General features: G+C 40.1%; 2 protein-coding genes across 2 annotated transcripts; both read left to right on the plus strand.

The window, feature by feature from the left end:
• Positions 1 to 8,764: 8,764 nt before the first annotated feature.
• On the plus strand, positions 8,765 to 10,360 carry LOC310870694 (histone H4-like; the record flags this gene model as incomplete). The annotated part of the gene is made up of 2 exons (XM_083781967.1): positions 8,765 to 8,786; positions 10,050 to 10,360. The coding sequence occupies 2 exons, from the start codon at positions 8,765 to 8,767 to the stop codon at positions 10,358 to 10,360; spliced, it is 333 nt and encodes a 110-aa protein (XP_083638093.1).
• A 6,440-nt stretch (positions 10,361 to 16,800) lies between these two features.
• On the plus strand, positions 16,801 to 17,178 carry LOC310871510 (histone H2B 1/2-like; the record flags this gene model as incomplete). Its single annotated transcript, XM_083783072.1, has 1 exon — positions 16,801 to 17,178. One exon carries the CDS (start codon positions 16,801 to 16,803, stop codon positions 17,176 to 17,178), a length of 378 nt encoding a protein of 125 aa, XP_083639198.1.
• Positions 17,179 to 19,707: the final 2,529 nt, after the last annotated feature.

A 19,707-nucleotide genomic window follows, 5' to 3' on the forward strand; every position in this document is an offset into this window, starting at 1 on the left:
CGCGGTGTTTTGTGTGCAACAGCACGGAGCACCAGGTCCGAGAATGCACGCAGGTGAAGTGCTGGAGATGTGGGACTTTGGGCCACAAAGCCAAAGAATGTTCTAATGACGCTGAATGCAGCCTGTGTGGAGAGAGGGGGCACTCTTTCTTCCAGTGCCCTCAGTCCTACAGCAACAAGGCACGAGCAGAGAGGAAAGAGCGAGCCGAGGAGCAGCAGAACCGAGTCATCGGTCTACTGAGGCGCACCAGACCGCCGCCACCGGCTGACGCCAGCACCCCACTGTCGGCTGACAGTGGGCAGAGCCGCAACGAGCCTGCACTACTGGTGATCCCGGGAGACGAGGTACCGGGGGAGGAGGCAGGTCCGGTCTGTGCGGAGGAGGAGATAACGGCGATCCAGCGGCAGGTGACTGGTGAGATGGCAGCGTGTGCATTCCAACAACAAGCCGCGCCTATGAGAGGAAGAGGAAGAGGACGTGGGAACGGCAGTTTCGCCGCAAGCAACATGAGAGCGGTGGCAGAAAGAGCCAGAGAGGCTACTGCTCCCTGTCTTCCAGAGATCGCAGCAGCGGAGGAGACGGAGGAGGCTGTCAGACAACTAGAGAGGGCTGTCAACGAGCTGCTTCCGGCCTGGTCTGATTCCTCAGGCGTGGGGGATGAGGGGGGGACCGGTGAGCAACAGCAGGAGGAGCGAGGCGATGAGTCCGAGTATGACTCGGCAAGCGACGAGCTGAGTAGTGGCAACTCAAGAAGCAGCGAGATGGCGTTTAGTGGAGGGGAGCTCACCCTCGCTGCTACAGAGGAAGAAACACCGAGAGCTTCACAACAAGTGAGTGCCAAACAGAAGCGACTCACGTCGCCTCTGGCGAATGATCTTGACAAAAGATACAAAAGGAAATGAATGCCTTTACTTAACTTAATATTATAATGTCTACACTCTCTATCGTTACTTGTAACGTGAGAGGTATCAAGTCGATGGAAAATAGAAAGATGAAAATGGACATATTACACAATACTACATATGATATTATATGCGCACAAGAGCTGCGGCTAACTGCTCAGGAGGACATTGCAGACGTAACGTTAAAGTGGGAAAAGGGCACTTCAATTATATCTATTGGCACAGATAAGGCTGATGGTATAGGTATATTTTTTAAGAGTAAAGCTGAAATTATAAGAGCAAGAGAAATTATTCCAGGGAGAATCTTATTAGTAGATTGTTTTTATCAAAACTTAAAAATGAGAATTATAAATGTGTATACTCCTCCGGATGCAGCAACGAAAGTACGAATGTTTAAGAAATTATATGAGTTATTAACAGTTGGTTTTTTTACCATACTATGTGGAGATTTTAATGCATACACCGATGATAACGACAGGATTTCGGCTCAACACTTGAATGCCCGGGCTCGCAATAGGGAAGGTATTGCTCTTAAAGCAATGAGCGAATCTTGTGGAGTGAGTGACGTTTTTAGGATGTTGCATCCAACTGAGGTCGGCTATACTCGCTTTGACACTAATGTCAAGACGAGGATAGACCGTATATATGTAAATGATGATATTATCCCTATATACTATAAGACACGTGTCTTGGTCAATTCAGATCACCTAGCAGTAGTAGTACTCTTGAGGTTTGGCAAGACAGAAAAGAAGGGGTTTTGGAAATTAAACGTGAACTGTTTAAATAATAATGATGTGCTTACAGAGTTAAAAAAAGAAGTGGTTATTGCCAAAAGCTTAAATGTCTTGACTAACTCATATGTTGATTTATGGGAAATCACTAAAGATAGACTAAGATACTACTTTAAATACAAATGTAAAAGATTGAATCAAGAGCTAAACGAAATATACAGTATATTAATGGCTGATTATATAAATCTAAAAACTAAGGCAAATAGAACGGATGAGGATAATGATAAACTAACTGAAATGGAATCTGAATTGGCCAAATTAAATGATGTCTCCCAGGGCCTCCGCCTACAGGCAGGCATGGGTGACACAAATGCGTCCAGCAATGCACTTTGGCTTATTAATATGCATAAAAAGAAACTCCAAAGTAAACATGTCAGTGCGATTTTAAATGAAAATGGTGATATGGTAGAAGATGAGAAGATGAAAAGAGAAACTGTTAGGAAGCTTTGTGAAAAAATGTACCAGAAAACTACGATTGATGAATATAAATTGCATGCTTTCCTTGATTCCGTTGATTTGAGGGAGGTTGGCCGTAACTCTACGGGTGGGGAAATCACCAATCAGGAGGTGAGGGACGCAATTGTCCAGTTGAGTAAGGGTAAATCCCCAGGCCCCGATGGCCTGCCTAATGAGTTTTATCTCTCCTGCACAAACGAATTAGTACATATGCTAACCTCTGTATATAATGATGGGATCAAGGAAGGCAAAATGCATTCATCCTTCTACCATGGTGTTATATCGCTTATATATAAAAAAGGGTCTTCATATAACTTAGATAATTGGAGACATGTTACGTTAATGAATGTTGACTATAAAATACTTGCAAAAATAATAGTTAATCGATTAAATACAGACTTGGAAAAACTTGTTGAAAAAGAACAGACATGTGCTATTAAGGGAAGGTTGATGTGGGATAACTTAGGTATTTTAAGAGATATAACAAGTGGGTATACAAATGAGGGTTTCTTTATTATAAGCTTAGATCAAAAAAAGGCTTTTGATTTTATATCCAGAGAGTATTTGTGGGAGGTCTTAAAGGTATATGGTTTTCATCATGATTTTATTAATTTGATCAAATTGCTGTACGCCAAGTCCACAGTGCAAGTTAATGTAAATGGTGTTCTAACAGAGACATTTGAAATTAAGAGGGGTGTAAAACAAGGGTGCCCCCTGTCCGCTGCACTTTATATCTTAGCTATTAATCCGTTATTAAACAAGATCAAGAATTATAAAAGACTCACAGGTATAAAAACTAGTGGTGGAGAGAGGGTCGTTGTTTTGGCCTATGCTGACGATATCACCATCATAATTAAAAACAAGAATTAATTAGACTTTGTACATGAGCACTTGGCACTTTACGAAGAGATCTCGGGTTCCAGGTTAAATCATGATAAAACTGAAGGTGTCTGGTTCGGGAGGGGTGAGGCAAAGCCAAATCTAAATATAAAGGACACGGAAACAATGACAGTCCTCGGGGTAAAGTTTAGTAATAATGGCAGTTATGAACAGAACTGGGATAATAAAAATAAAGAAATAAAGGAGGACTTAGAAAAATGGGAAAACAAATCTTGCTGTTATAGAACAAAGATTATAATTATTAAGACATATGTCTTGGCAAGACTGCTTTTTTTGGCGACTATATTCCCTCCCAAGGACCAGACACTGAAATACATAAATAAAACACTAGTCAATTTCTTATGGGGAACCACTAGGGAAGTTACAAAGAGAAACTTACTATATAAGAGTAGAAATAATGGAGGCCTTGGGGCTGTGGACTTAGGACTTAAACTGAAAATTTCCTTTTGTAAAAATGTAGCAGCTGGCTTTAAAAGGAGGGCTATGTGGATAGGGGAGGCTCTGAGCTGGACCAAAAAGAAGGGTCGGGCAAGAAGCTCCTTTCCGTATTTTAAAGTCATGTATGGTGATTTGATGTCAAACTCTGCACATTTAAATATTGACTGGACTGCTATGACTAGTAAATGTATATATGGTAAGATATGTGATGACTTATATGGTGGCATTTTTCCCTACAAATATCTGGATGAAAATCAAAAGCGGGTGTGTATTAAAAATTCTAGTAGTAAAAATATCTCTGAAAAGAACAGAGACGTCATGTGGCTGGTCTCCGTGAGAAGACTAGCAGTACGAGCAGTTGTTAAATGGAGCTGCTTCGTTAGAACCATTAAATGCCCAATTTTAAATTGTGGTGCAGACGAGACAGTTGAGCACCTGCTAGTGGACTGCCAAAGGTCTAGCTTTGTATGGGGGAAAATGCCACAAATTGGTTTTAAACTTAAGATCAACTATAATGCTGCCATGTATGGGGTGTTCGAGGAAAGAATGTCTGCTGTGGAACAAGATTTTTACTGGTATGTAATTTGCACTGTTGTAAACAAACTGTGGAAAACCAGGTGTGCCATGGTAATTCACCAGGAGACCATCTCGGGAGAGGTGGTCTTCAAACAAATCCAAACTGAACTAAAAAGACAAAGAACTCTTGACACACGAAAAAAGAAACTGACACCATGGCACCTACTAACATTGTAAAAAGAAGAAAAAAAAAAAAACTTTTGTATTGAAATACTTTGATTTATATATTTTTTTTGTAACTTATGTGTATTTGTAATTTTGCATAAACTGTAAACCCTGAATAATTTTCAATAAAGTATAATATAAAAAGCGATAGACCGTATATATGTAAATGATGATATTATCCCTATATACTATAAGACACGTGTCTTGGTCAATTCAGATCACTTAGCAGTAGTAGTTCTCTTGAGGTTTGGCAAGACAGAAAAGAAGGGGTTTTGGAAATTAAATGTGAACTGTTTAAATAATAATGATGTGCTTACAGAGTTAAAAAAAGAAGTGGTTATTGCCAAAAGCTTAAATGTCTTGACTAACTCATACGTTGATTTATGGGAAATCACTAAAGATAGACTAAGATACTACTTTAAATACAAATGTAAAAGATTGAATCAAGAGCTAAACGAAATATACAGTATATTAATGGCTGATTATATAAATCTAAAAACTAAGGCAAATAGAACGGATGAGGATAATGATAAACTAACTGAAATGGAATCTGAATTGGCCAAATTAAATGATGTCTCCCAGGGCCTCCGCCTACAGGCAGGCATGGGTGACACAAATGCGTCCAGCAATGCACTTTGGCTTATTAATATGCATAAAAAGAAACTCCAAAGTAAACATGTCAGTGCGATTTTAAATGAAAATGGTGATATGGTAGAAGATGAGAAGATGAAAAGAGAAACTGTTAGGAAGCTTTGTGAAAAAATGTACCAGAAAACTACGATTGATGAATATAAATTGCATGCTTTCCTTGATTCCGTTGATTTGAGGGAGGTTGGCCGTAACTCTACGGGTGGGGAAATCACCAATCAGGAGGTGAGGGACGCAATTGTCCAGTTGAGTAAGGGTAAATCCCCAGGCCCCGATGGCCTGCCTAATGAGTTTTATCTCTCCTGCACAAACGAATTAGTACATATGCTAACCTCTGTATATAATGATGGGATCAAGGAAGGCAAAATGCATTCATCCTTCTACCATGGTGTTATATCGCTTATATATAAAAAAGGGTCTTCATATAACTTAGATAATTGGAGACATGTTACGTTAATGAATGTTGACTATAAAATACTTGCAAAAATAATAGTTAATCGATTAAATACAGACTTGGAAAAACTTGTTGAAAAAGAACAGACATGTGCTATTAAGGGAAGGTTGATGTGGGATAACTTAGGTATTTTAAGAGATATAACAAGTGGGTATACAAATGAGGGTTTCTTTATTATAAGCTTAGATCAAAAAAAGGCTTTTGATTTTATATCCAGAGAGTATTTGTGGGAGGTCTTAAAGGTATATGGTTTTCATCATGATTTTATTAATTTGATCAAATTGCTGTACGCCAAGTCCACAGTGCAAGTTAATGTAAATGGTGTTCTAACAGAGACATTTGAAATTAAGAGGGGTGTAAAACAAGGGTGCCCCCTGTCCGCTGCACTTTATATCTTAGCTATTAATCCGTTATTAAACAAGATCAAGAATTATAAAAGACTCACAGGTATAAAAACTAGTGGTGGAGAGAGGGTCGTTGTTTTGGCCTATGCTGACGATATCACCATCATAATTAAAAACAAGAATTAATTAGACTTTGTACATGAGCACTTGGCACTTTACGAAGAGATCTCGGGTTCCAGGTTAAATCATGATAAAACTGAAGGTGTCTGGTTCGGGAGGGGTGAGGCAAAGCCAAATCTAAATATAAAGGACACGGAAACAATGACAGTCCTCGGGGTAAAGTTTAGTAATAATGGCAGTTATGAACAGAACTGGGATAATAAAAATAAAGAAATAAAGGAGGACTTAGAAAAATGGGAAAACAAATCTTGCTGTTATAGAACAAAGATTATAATTATTAAGACATATGTCTTGGCAAGACTGCTTTTTTTGGCGACTATATTCCCTCCCAAGGACCAGACACTGAAATACATAAATAAAACACTAGTCAATTTCTTATGGGGAACCACTAGGGAAGTTACAAAGAGAAACTTACTATATAAGAGTAGAAATAATGGAGGCCTTGGGGCTGTGGACTTAGGACTTAAACTGAAAATTTCCTTTTGTAAAAATGTAGCAGCTGGCTTTAAAAGGAGGGCTATGTGGATAGGGGAGGCTCTGAGCTGGACCAAAAAGAAGGGTCGGGCAAGAAGCTCCTTTCCGTATTTTAAAGTCATGTATGGTGATTTGATGTCAAACTCTGCACATTTAAATATTGACTGGACTGCTATGACTAGTAAATGTATATATGGTAAGATATGTGATGACTTATATGGTGGCATTTTTCCCTACAAATATCTGGATGAAAATCAAAAGCGGGTGTGTATTAAAAATTCTAGTAGTAAAAATATCTCTGAAAAGAACAGAGACGTCATGTGGCTGGTCTCCGTGAGAAGACTAGCAGTACGAGCAGTTGTTAAATGGAGCTGCTTCGTTAGAACCATTAAATGCCCAATTTTAAATTGTGGTGCAGACGAGACAGTTGAGCACCTGCTAGTGGACTGCCAAAGGTCTAGCTTTGTATGGGGGAAAATGCCACAAATTGGTTTTAAACTTAAGATCAACTATAATGCTGCCATGTATGGGGTGTTCGAGGAAAGAATGTCTGCTGTGGAACAAGATTTTTACTGGTATGTAATTTGCACTGTTGTAAACAAACTGTGGAAAACCAGGTGTGCCATGGTAATTCACCAGGAGACCATCTCGGGAGAGGTGGTCTTCAAACAAATCCAAACTGAACTAAAAAGACAAAGAACTCTTGACACACGAAAAAAGAAACTGACACCATGGCACCTACTAACATTGTAAAAAGAAGAAAAAAAAAATAACTTTTGTATTGAAATACTTTGATTTATATATTTTTTTTGTAACTTATGTGTATTTGTAATTTTGCATAAACTGTAAACCCTGAATAATTTTCAATAAAGTATAATATAAAAAGCGATAGACCGTATATATGTAAATGATGATATTATCCCTATATACTATAAGACACGTGTCTTGGTCAATTCAGATCACTTAGCAGTAGTAGTTCTCTTGAGGTTTGGCAAGACAGAAAAGAAGGGGTTTTGGAAATTAAATGTGAACTGTTTAAATAATAATGATGTGCTTACAGAGTTAAAAAAAGAAGTGGTTATTGCCAAAAGCTTAAATGTCTTGACTAACTCATACGTTGATTTATGGGAAATCACTAAAGATAGACTAAGATACTACTTTAAATACAAATGTAAAAGATTGAATCAAGAGCTAAACGAAATATACAGTATATTAATGGCTGATTATATAAATCTAAAAACTAAGGCAAATAGAACGGATGAGGATAATGATAAACTAACTGAAATGGAATCTGAATTGGCCAAATTAAATGATGTCTCCCAGGGCCTCCGCCTACAGGCAGGCATGGGTGACACAAATGCGTCCAGCAATGCACTTTGGCTTATTAATATGCATAAAAAGAAACTCCAAAGTAAACATGTCAGTGCGATTTTAAATGAAAATGGTGATATGGTAGAAGATGAGAAGATGAAAAGAGAAACTGTTAGGAAGCTTTGTGAAAAAATGTACCAAAAAACTACGATTGATGAATATAAATTGCATGCTTTCCTTGATTCCGTTGATTTGAGGGAGGTTGGCCGTAACTCTACGGGTGGGGAAATCACCAATCAGGAGGTGAGGGACGCAATTGTCCAGTTGAGTAAGGGTAAATCCCCAGGCCCCGATGGCCTGCCTAATGAGTTATATCTCTCCTGCACAAACGAATTAGTACATATGCTAACCTCTGTATATAACGATGGGATCAAGGAAGGCAAAATGCATTCATCCTTCTACCATGGTGTTATATCGCTTATATATAAAAAAGGGTCTTCATATAACTTAGATAATTGGAGACATGTTACGTTAATGAATGTTGACTATAAAATACTTGCAAAAAAATAATAGTTAATCGATTAAATACAGACTTGGAAAAACTTGTTGAAAAAGAACAGACATGTGCTATTAAGGGAAGGTTGATGTGGGATAACTTAGGTATTTTAAGGGATATAACAAGTGGGTATACAAATGAGGGTTTCTTTATTATAAGCTTAGATCAAAAAAAGGCTTTTGATTTTATATCCAGAGAGTATTTGTGGGAGGTCTTAAAGGTATACGGTTTTCATCATGATTTTATTAATTTGATCAAATTGTTGTACGCCAAGTCCACAGTGCAAGTTAATGTAAATGGTGTTCTAACAGAGACATTTGAAATTAAGAGGGGTGTAAAACAAGGGTGCCCCCTGTCCGCTGCACTTTATATTTTAGCTATTAATCCGTTATTAAACAAGATCAAGAATGATAAAAGACTCACAGGTATAAAAACTAGTGGTGGAGAGAGGGTCGTTGTTTTGGCCTATGCTGACGATATCACCATCATAATTAAAAACAAGAATGAATTAGACTTTGTACATGAGCACTTGGCGCTTTACGAAGAGATCTCGGGTTCCAGGTTAAACCATGATAAAACTGAAGGTGTCTGGTTCGGGAGGGGTGAGGCAAAGCCAAATCTAAATATAAAGGACACGGAAACAATGACAGTCCTCGGGGTAAAGTTTAGTAATAATGGCAGTTATGAACAGAACTGGGATAATAAAAATAAAGAAATAAAGGAGGACTTAGAAAAATGGGAAAACAAATCCTGCTGTTATAGAACAAAGATTATAATTATTAAGACATATGTCTTGGCAAGACTGCTATTTTTGGTGACTATTTTTCCTCCCAAGGACCAGACACTGAAATACATAAATAAAACACTAGTCAATTTCTTATGGGGAACCACTAGGGAAGTTACAAAGAGAAACTTATTATATAAGAGTAGAAATAATGGAGGCCTTGGGGCTGTGGACTTAGGACTTAAACTGAAAATTTCTTTTTGTAAAAATGTAGCAGCTGGCTTTAAAAGGAGGGCTATGTGGATAGGGGAGGCTCTGAGCTGGACCAAAAAGAAGGGTCGGGCAAGAAGCTCCTTTCCGTATTTTAAAGTCATGTATGGTGATTTGATGTCAAACTCTGCACATTTAAATATTGACTGGACTGCTATGACTAGTAAATGTATATATGGTAAGATATGTGATGACTTATATGGTGGCATTTTTCCCTACAAATATCTGGATGAAAATCAAAAGCGGGTGTGTATTAAAAATTCTAGTAGTAAAAATATCTCTGAAAAGAACAGAGACGTCATGTGGCTGGTCTCCGTGAGAAGACTAGCTGTACGAGCAGTGGTAAAATGGAGCTGCTTCGTTAGAACCATTAAATGCCCAATTTTAAATTGTGGTGCAGATGAGACAGTTGAACACCTGCTAGTGGACTGCCAAAGGTCTAGCTTTGTATGGGGGAAAATGCCACAAATTGGTTTTAAACTTAAGATCAACTATAATGCTGCCATGTATGGGGTGTTCGAAGAAAGAATGTCTGCTGTGGAACAAGATTTTTACTGGTATGTAATTTGCACTGTGGTAAACAAACTGTGGAAAACCAGGTGTGCCATGGTAATTCACCAGGAGACCATCTCGGGAGAGGTGGTCTTCAAACAAATCCAAACTGAACTAAAAAGACAAAGAACTCTTGACACACGAAAAAAGAAACTGACACCATGGCACCTACTAACATTGTAAAAAAAAAAAAAAAAGAAAAAACTTTTGTATTGAAATGCATTGATTTATATATTTTTATATTTTTGTAACTTATGTGTATGTGTAATTTTGCATAAACTGTAAACCCTGAATAATTTTCAATAAAGTATATATAAAAAGCAAGGGAGGAAAAGGTCTTGGAAAAGGAGGCGCCAAGCGTCATCGCAAGGTTCTTCGTGATAACATTCAGGGAATCACCAAGCCCGCTATCCGCCGTCTGGCTCGCCGTGGCGGAGTGAAGCGTATCTCCGGTCTGATCTACGAGGAGACCCGCGGTGTCCTCAAGGTGTTCCTGGAGAACGTGATTCGTGACGCCGTCACCTACACCGAGCACGCCAAGAGAAAGACCGTGACCGCCATGGATGTTGTCTATGCTCTGAAGAGACAGGGACGCACTCTGTACGGATTCGGAGGTTAACAACGCTGACTTGATCTAATCTACCAACAACCCAAAGGCTCTTTTAAGAGCCACCCACACCTTCTTTAAAGAGTATTACTCAGTTTTCTAACTCCAACTACAGCTCAACTCAAAAATGTCAGGCCGAGGAAAAGGAGGAATTTTCTGTCTTTAATTATTCATTATTTACTACTTTACTACTTACTATTTACTTCTTTACTACTGAAAATGTCAGGTTAAGGCAAGGTAGGAAAATGTTTGGTCGCGCTGCTCGCGCAAAAAGCGAGCCCTAGCTATGCCCTAGCTATGGCGTCTTTTGCCTCCCAGTTCGTTAATAACTGGGCAAGGCTTAAGTTCACTGGTGAGGCGGAGCTCCCGACAAGGGAGTTTGTCGGCAAAGAACTTTTGTTCAAATCGAACTTAGTCTGTGCCAAGGACATCTATTCATTTATTGCTTTGCCAAACCGACGGGAGTTTGAGCTATGTTTCTACCAGGAGTCGACACTCCGTCGCTTCCTGGAGCAGTATGAGACTGACAAACTGCGGGATGCATGGAAAGGCTGGTCCATTGAATCCTCAGTCAATATAGGGACAGTGAACGTTGTGGTGAAGTTCTGGACCGGCCGGGTCTCAGACCATGATGTGGATCTGTACCTAAAACGGTACTGTTATATCAAAGAGCAGCCATACAAGCCAGTCGACGAGTTCGGGATCTGGTATGGTGTACGGAAGTACAAGGTTGAACTCAAACGTGACGAAAAAAATCAACGTTTGTCACTGCCAAGCTCTATTTCCCTGGGCCCATACAACGGGCGGATTTATTACCCTGGGCAGCAGACGCGGTGTTTTGTGTGCAACAGCACGGAGCACCAGGTCCGAGAATGCACGCAGGTGAAGTGCTGGAGATGTGGGACTTTGGGCCACAAAGCCAAAGAATGTTCCAATGACGCTGAATGCAGCTTGTGTGGAGAGAGGGGGCACTCTTTCTTCCAGTGCCCTCAGTCCTACAGCAACAAGGCACGAGCAGAGAGGAAAGAGAGAGCCGAGGAGCAGCAGAACCGAGTCATCGGTCTACTGAGGCGTACCAGACCGCCGCCACCGGCTGACGCCAGCACCCCACTGCTTCCGGCCTGGTCTGATTCCTCAGGCGTGGGGGATGAGGGGGGGACCGGTGAGCAACAGCAGGAGGAGCGAGGCGATGAGTCCGAGTATGACTCGGCAAGCGACGAGCTGAGTAGTGGCAACTCAAGAAGCAGCGAGATGGCGTTTAGTGGAGGGGAGCTCACCCTCGCTGCTACAGAGGAAGAAACACCGAGAGCTTCACAACAAGTGAGTGCCAAACAGAAGCGACTCACGTCGCCTCTGGCGAATGATCTTGACAAAAGATACAAAAGGAAATGAATGCCTTTACTTAACTTAATATTATTATGTCTACACTCTCTATCGTTACTTGTAACGTGAGAGGTATCAAGTCGATGGAAAATAGAAAGATGAAAATGGACATATTACACAACACTACATATGATATTATATGCGCACAAGAGCTGCGGCTAACTGCTCAGGAGGACATTGCAGACGTAACGTTAAAGTGGGAAAAGGGCACTTCAATTATATCTATTGGCACAGATAAGGCTGATGGTATAGGCATATTTTTTAAGAGTAAAGCTGAAATTATAAGAGCAAGAGAAATTATTCCAGGGAGAATCTTATTGGTAGATTGTTTTTATCAAAACTTAAAAATGAGAATTATAAATGTGTATACTCCTCCGGATGCAGCAACGAAAGTACGAATGTTTAAGAAATTATATGAGTTATTAACAGTTGGTTTTTTTACCATACTATGTGGAGATTTTAATGCATACACCGATGATAACGACAGGATTTCGGCTCAACACTTGAATGCCCGGGCTCGCAATAGGGAAGGTATTGCTCTTAAAGCAATGAGCGAATCTTGTGGAGTGAGTGACGTTTTTAGGATGTTGCATCCAACTGAGGTCGGCTATACTCGCTTTGACACTAATGTCAAGACGAGGATAGACCGTATATATGTAAATGATGATATTATCCCTATATACTATAAGACACGTGTCTTGGTCAATTCAGATCACCTAGCAGTAGTAGTAGTTCTCTTGAGGTTTGGCAAGACAGAAAAGAAGGGGTTTTGGAAATTAAACGTGAACTGTTTAAATAATAATGATGTGCTTACAGAGTTAAAAAAAGAAGTGGTTATTGCCAAAAGCTTAAATGTCTTGACTAACTCATATGTTGATTTATGGGAAATCACTAAAGATAGACTAAGATACTACTTTAAATACAAATGTAAAAGATTGAATCAAGAGCTAAACGAAATATACAGTATATTAATGGCTGATTATATAAATCTAAAAACTAAGGCAAATAGAACGGATGAGGATAATGATAAACTAACTGAAATGGAATCTGAATTGGCCAAATTAAATGATGTCTCCCAGGGCCTCCGCCTACAGGCAGGCATGGGTGACACAAATGCGTCCAGCAATGCACTTTGTCTTATTAATATGCATAAAAAGAAACTCCAAAGTAAACATGTCAGTGCTATTTTAAATGAAAATGGTGATATGGTAGAAGATGAGAAGATGAAAAGAGAAACTGTTAGGAAGCTTTGTGAAAAAATGTACCAGAAAACTACGATTGATGAATATAAATTGCATGCTTTCCTTGATTCCGTTGATTTGAGGGAGGTTGGCCGTAACTCTACGGGTGGGGAAATCACCAATCAGGAGGTGAGGGACGCAATTGTCCAGTTGAGTAAGGGTAAATCCCCAGGCCCCGATGGCCTGCCTAATGAGTTATATCTCTCCTGCACAAACGAATTAGTACATATGCTAACCTCTGTATATAATGATGGGGTCAAGGAAGGCAAAATGCATTCATCCTTCTACCATGGTGTTATATCGCTTATATATAAAAAAGGGTCTTCATATAACTTAGATAATTGGAGACATGTTACGTTAATGAATGTTGACTATAAAATACTTGCAAAAATAATAGTTAATCGATTAAATACAGACTTGGAAAAACTTGTTGAAAAAGAACAGACATGTGCTATTAAGGGAAGGTTGATGTGGGATAACTTAGGTATTTTAAGGGATATAACAAGTGGGTATACAAATGAGGGTTTCTTTATTATAAGCTTAGATCAAAAAAAGGCTTTTGATTTTATATCCAGAGAGTATTTGTGGGAGGTCTTAAAGGTATACGGTTTTCATCATGATTTTATTAATTTGATCAAATTGTTGTACGCCAAGTCCACAGTGCAAGTTAATGTAAATGGTGTTCTAACAGAGACATTTGAAATTAAGAGGGGTGTAAAACAAGGGTGCCCCCTGTCCGCTGCACTTTATATTTTAGCTATTAATCCGTTATTAAACAAGATCAAGAATGATAAAAGACTCACAGGTATAAAAACTAGTGGTGGAGAGAGGGTCGTTGTTTTGGCCTATGCTGACGATATCACCATCATAATTAAAAACAAGAATGAATTAGACTGTGTACATGAGCACTTGGCACTTTACGAAGAGATCTCGGGTTCCAGGTTAAACCATGATAAAACTGAAGGTGTCTGGTTCGGGAGGGGTGAGGCAAAGCCAAATCTAAATATAAAGGACACGGAAACAATGACAGTCCTCGGGGTAAAGTTTAGTAATAATGGCAGCTATGAACAGAACTGGGATAATAAAAATAAAGAAATAAAGGAGGACTTAGAAAAATGGGAAAACAAATCTTGCTGTTATAGAACAAAGATTATAATTATTAAGACATATGTCTTGGCAAGACTGCTTTTTTTGGCGACTATATTCCCTCCCAAGGACCAGACACTGAAATACATAAATAAAACACTAGTCAATTTCTTATGGGGAACCACTAGGGAAGTTACAAAGAGAAACTTACTATATAAGAGTAGAAATAATGGAGGCCTTGGGGCTGTGGACTTAGGACTTAAACTGAAAATTTCTTTTTGTAAAAATGTAGCAGCTGGCTTTAAAAGGAGGGCTATGTGGATAGGGGAGGCTCTGAGCTGGACCAAAAAGAAGGGTCGGGCAAGAAGCTCCTTTCCGTATTTTAAAGTCATGTATGGTGATTTGATGTCAAACTGTGCACATTTAAATATTGACTGGAATGCTATGACTAGTAAATGTATATATGGTAAGATATGTGATGACTTATATGGTGGCATTTTTCCCTACAAATATCTGGATGAAAATCAAAAGCGGGTGTGTATTAAAAATTCTAGTAGTAAAAATATCTCTGAAAAGAACAGAGACGTCATGTGGCTGGTCTCCGTGAGAAGACTAGCTGTACGAGCAGTTGTTAAATGGAGCTGCTTCGTTAGAACCATTAAATGCCCAATTTTAAATTGTGGTGCAGACGAGACAGTTGAGCACCTGCTAGTGGACTGCCAAAGGTCTAGTTTTGTATGGGGGAAAATGCCACAAATTGGTTTTAAACTTAAGATCAACTATAATGCTGCCATGTATGGGGTGTTCGAGGAAAGAATGTCTGCTGTGGAACAAGAATTTTACTGGTATGTAATTTGCACTGTTGTAAACAAACTGTGGAAAACCAGGTGTGCCATGGTAATTCACCAGGAGACCATCTCGGGAGAGGTGGTCTTCAAACAAATCCAAACTGAACTAAAAAGACAAAGAACTCTTGACACACGAAAAAAGAAACTGACACCATGGCACCTACTAACATTGTAAAAAAAAAAAAAAAAAAAAAAAGAAGAAAAAAATAACTTTTGTATTGAAATGCATTGATTTATCTATTTTTTTTTTGTAACTTATGTGTATTTGTAATTTTGCATAAACTGTAAACCCTGAATAATTTTCAATAAAGTATATATAAAAAGCAAGGGAGGAAAAGGTCTTGGAAAAGGAGGCGCCAAGCGTCATCGCAAGGTTCTTCGTGATAACATTCAGGGAATCACCAAGCCCGCTATCCGCCGTCTGGCTCGCCGTGGCGGAGTGAAGCGTATCTCCGGTCTGATCTACGAGGAGACCCGCGGTGTCCTCAAGGTGTTCCTGGAGAACGTGATTCGTGACGCCGTCACCTACACCGAGCACGCCAAGAGAAAGACCGTGACCGCCATGGATGTTGTCTATGCTCTGAAGAGACAGGGACGCACTCTGTACGGATTCGGAGGTTAACAACGCTGACTTGATCTAATCTACCAACAACCCAAAGGCTCTTTTAAGAGCCACCCACACCTTCTTTAAAGAGTATTACCCAATTTGATACTCTATTGAGTGACCGTTAACTTGGCAATGCATGTATTACTGTTCAATCATGTGGTAGTGCAGGATCCAGTGCGTGACTCTTGAACAACGAATTTGGAATAAGATTGAAACGAGAAATCATCTAATGCCTTTAATGACGGGCATGCTGTTAAACGCACAAACACCAATTGCCCCTTGAGGGGTAATGAATACAGTAATTGGGATAGAAAAATAATAGCAGTGACAGTGCAACAGTACAGTACAGAGCCAACTCAGTTCTTCCAAATATAGAGGTTAAGAAGACAGTAGCCTCTGACTGAATGTAATAGTTGGAGCCATAAACTGGCAATCAAATGTTAAAGTGTATTGGGAAACATTTGGATGTTTCTTACAATTCCTTCACCCGTGTGAAGTGAGGGGCACTCTTATCATCTAACTCATGTTGCTATGATTAGGTGTAATGATGATGTAAAACAAACGGTGACAAAACAAACATTAACTATGCCTTTATTGTCAATACATAGCGTTTTTAAAACAAACATTGAACTAAAAACAAACATTAATTATCCCTTCGTTGTCAATAAAACTAACATTATAGAAGGGGATCAAAACAACAATACAAAACAGTTTCTATTACTTCTGGTAAAGCTTGTACGCTCTCTGGATGAATGAAATGTGGTGCCAATAAAGAACATGTTAATTAATGTAGTAGTTAATCCGGTTCCTGGTTTCAGCAGGCCGGTTTCTGTCAGGTGGGACCTGAAGCCTGGACATGAGACCCACACAGTTTATCATTATCTTACTTTGCAATATTCAGAATAGTGTTTCCCAGTATAGTTAGGTAAAGTTAGCTTAAGTTGTGGCAAATTAATATGCAGATATACCTTTATAATGGGGAAATGTGGGTGTGTTTGTCAAAACACATTATGATAAAAAGGGGCTTTAACTTATAAATTTACCATACATATTAATAATGCATAAAGGGGCTATTATATTTAGCCCCTCATAATGTTACAGGGACAATAGAGCACACGAGCGGGAAAACATAATACAGAAAACAAAGACTCTTTGTGGCAGGATCAGCCAATCAGATGCTAGGAGTCCCACGCTTCATTTGGATTGGCTCTGTATAAATAGTGGTACGAGAGCGCCATCTTACACATTCTTCACTGCATCTGAACTATTCTATTGAATACAACCACGATGCCTGAAGTAGCGAAACCAGCGCCCAAGAAGGGCTCCAAGAAGGGCGCCGTCACCAAGACCGCCGCGAAGGGTGGCAAGAAGCGCAGAAAGGGGAGGAAGGAGAGCTACGCCATCTACATATACAAGGTCCTGAAGCAGGTCCACCCTGACACCGGTGTCTCTTCCAAGGCCATGGGCATCATGAACTCCTTCGTCAACGACATCTTTGAGCGCATCGCTGGTGAAGCCTCCAAACTGGCTAACTACAACAAGAAACGCACCATCTCATCCAGGGAGATTCAGACCGCCGTCCGCCTGCTGCTCCCCGGTGAGCTGGCCAAGCACGCCGTGTCTGAAGGCACCAAGGCTGTGACCAAGTACACCAGCTCCAAGTAAACTCTTCTGTCTGCTCTAAACACAACGGTCCTTTTAAGGACCACCCATCTTTTCCAAGAAAGAGTTCATCCAAATACTATACGCAAATGGCCTTTTCACAGCCTGTAGGCTAAACCAGTTCGTCCAGGTCAGTCTTCTGACGCTCTTCTGAATAACTGCTAATACTAGGCATGTAACTACAATGCATATCGGCTAATCCAATACCAGTTAGTCCAAGTCTGACATCAATGTTCTCAGACATATGTAGATAAATCTTACCTGTTGATTAGACAAGATTAAAATAACCACGTCATTTGATACTCAAATGAATTTCAGACTAGATTAAAATAACTAAGTTGTTGTTGTTTTTTAATATAGATTCTGAACTTTCCCTCTTAAATGTTGGAGAACCGAAATACCGCCTCCTCTTTGAGAGGCACATTGATTAGATGTATGCCAAAACACTTGAAATGAATGTTTAAGGTCATGGCTATCACCTATTTGTGTAAATGTTGTGATACGATATATGTCCAAATGGACAGACATGGAAGTGTTTAGCATATCAAATAATGTGAAAATCAACCAGTAATGCATAAACAGCAAGACTGTTAAACTACAGCATGTGATACCAATAGACATACCAACAGTGGCGTAACTGGGCCACAGTGGGCCCCAGTGCAGATATCTTGTGCGGGCCTCCCAAAATCTGTGGCATGGGGGGGGGGGGGGGGGGGGGGGGGTTGTGATGCGATCTGATATATAAATATTAATTCAATCTGTATGTATGTATTTGCATGTTTCACTTTCAATCAATCTGTAGGACTGCAGGGCTGCAGCCTGGCTATCAGAAATTACTTTGGACAAACTTTAGTTAAACTTGCAGAGTGACAGATATCTTTACCTGGGTTATCTTCTGATAGTGCTGACTGCTGACATGACATAATAATCCCATGATTCCCATCTAGTGTTTCATTAGCGCGACGGAACGTGACAAAATAGTCTACAGCTGAGCCTGTTGTGCTGACGACAGGCACAGACAGCGCGCCAGACTGTGAAACAAGGTGGTAAAGATAACAAGGAGAGGACAGTGATGTCACTGTTATGCAACAGGGAAGTATTATGGACTTGAAGCTGTTTATAAACCAGTCAGTCAGTGACATCGCTGACTTATCCTTGGTGTTACTCTTCCTGCGACCGATAGCCTCTGAAACCAGGCTTGCCTTTCACCGTCGTCTCGTCCTGACTCGTTTTCTTCTCTTCTTCTTCCCCCTTCATGGGCCCCTAGGGGGCGCTGGGCCCCAGTGCACTGCACTGGCTGCACCCCCTTATGTTACGCCAGTGCATACCAATGCAACATTGCTTTGATGAAATTGTGAATGAAACAAAGTTTCAAAGAGTGTTGAGGGTATTTCAACATAATATGTACTGTATATGTAATTTCATTTGGGAGAAGGGTGCTTTTGGTTTGGTCTAAATTGATCAGAAATAATAATTACTATAACTGTATAGTAATTATACAGTTATATAATTGTTAGGTATGCCAAAACCAAATGGATTTAACGTGTGATCAAGTACTTGGATCACCTCAATCACTCAGGTACTCAGGCTCCACAGCTCCACCCTGTGGGGGAGGGGAGGCATTGTTATCATTGTTGAATCAACAAGATGCTTTTCACAGTTCAGACCAAAACCGTCTGCAGATACTAAATATTCATAGTCCTGGAATGAGACACTTCTGTACAAAACAAAGTTGTGGTGTAAATCAAATCAACATGTCTATCAGTTGATAGACAGAATTGATTTGCATGTAATGGGTCTGTGGGTGTCAAAGCCACACCCCCTGTCAGACTCATCACACATGATAAAAGCTTCAGCTTCAGATCAAACCCACACACCTTCCAGACAGTGAGGACAGACTGACCTTCCATCCACGACCCAGACCACTGGAACCTACTGCTGGCTCAAGGGACTTCAACAAGAACCAGGATTCACAGTGAAAGTCAACTTCAGGCTGAATACTTGTCTCAAGCAGTTTGTGGCTTCCTCCGAAGGGAAACAAAATGTCTTCAAAGTTTTCTTTTTCAGAAGAGGATTTCTTCTGTCCTGTGTGTCATGACATCTTTAAAGATCCTGTTGTCCTCGCGTGTAGCCACAGCTTCTGTAAAGCCTGCCTGCAGAGATGGTGGAGAGAGAAGAAGATAGCAGGATGTCCTGTTTGTAAGGAGATATCTCCAACGTCTAATCCACCCTGTAACCTGGCTCTGAAGAACCTGTGTGAAACTGTCACACAGGAGAGACAGCTGAGAGCTTCGAACCGCCGAAGACCGTCATCAGGGTCAGAGGATCTCTGCCGTCTGCACGCTGAGAAACTAAGACTGTTCTGTCTGGAATGTCAACAGCCGGTGTGCCTTGTGTGTCTTCATTCAGAAAAACACACCAACCACATATCCAGAACCATGTGTGAAGTTGCACTGGACCGCAGGGAGGAAGTCCAGAGATCACTGACACCTTTACAGAAGAAACTGGAGGTTTTCAATGACTTTAGAACAA

The sequence above is a fragment of the Protomyctophum parallelum genome, assembly GCF_964188405.1.
Source record: "Protomyctophum parallelum genome assembly, chromosome: 14".
Taxonomy (NCBI): domain Eukaryota; kingdom Metazoa; phylum Chordata; class Actinopteri; order Myctophiformes; family Myctophidae; genus Protomyctophum; species Protomyctophum parallelum.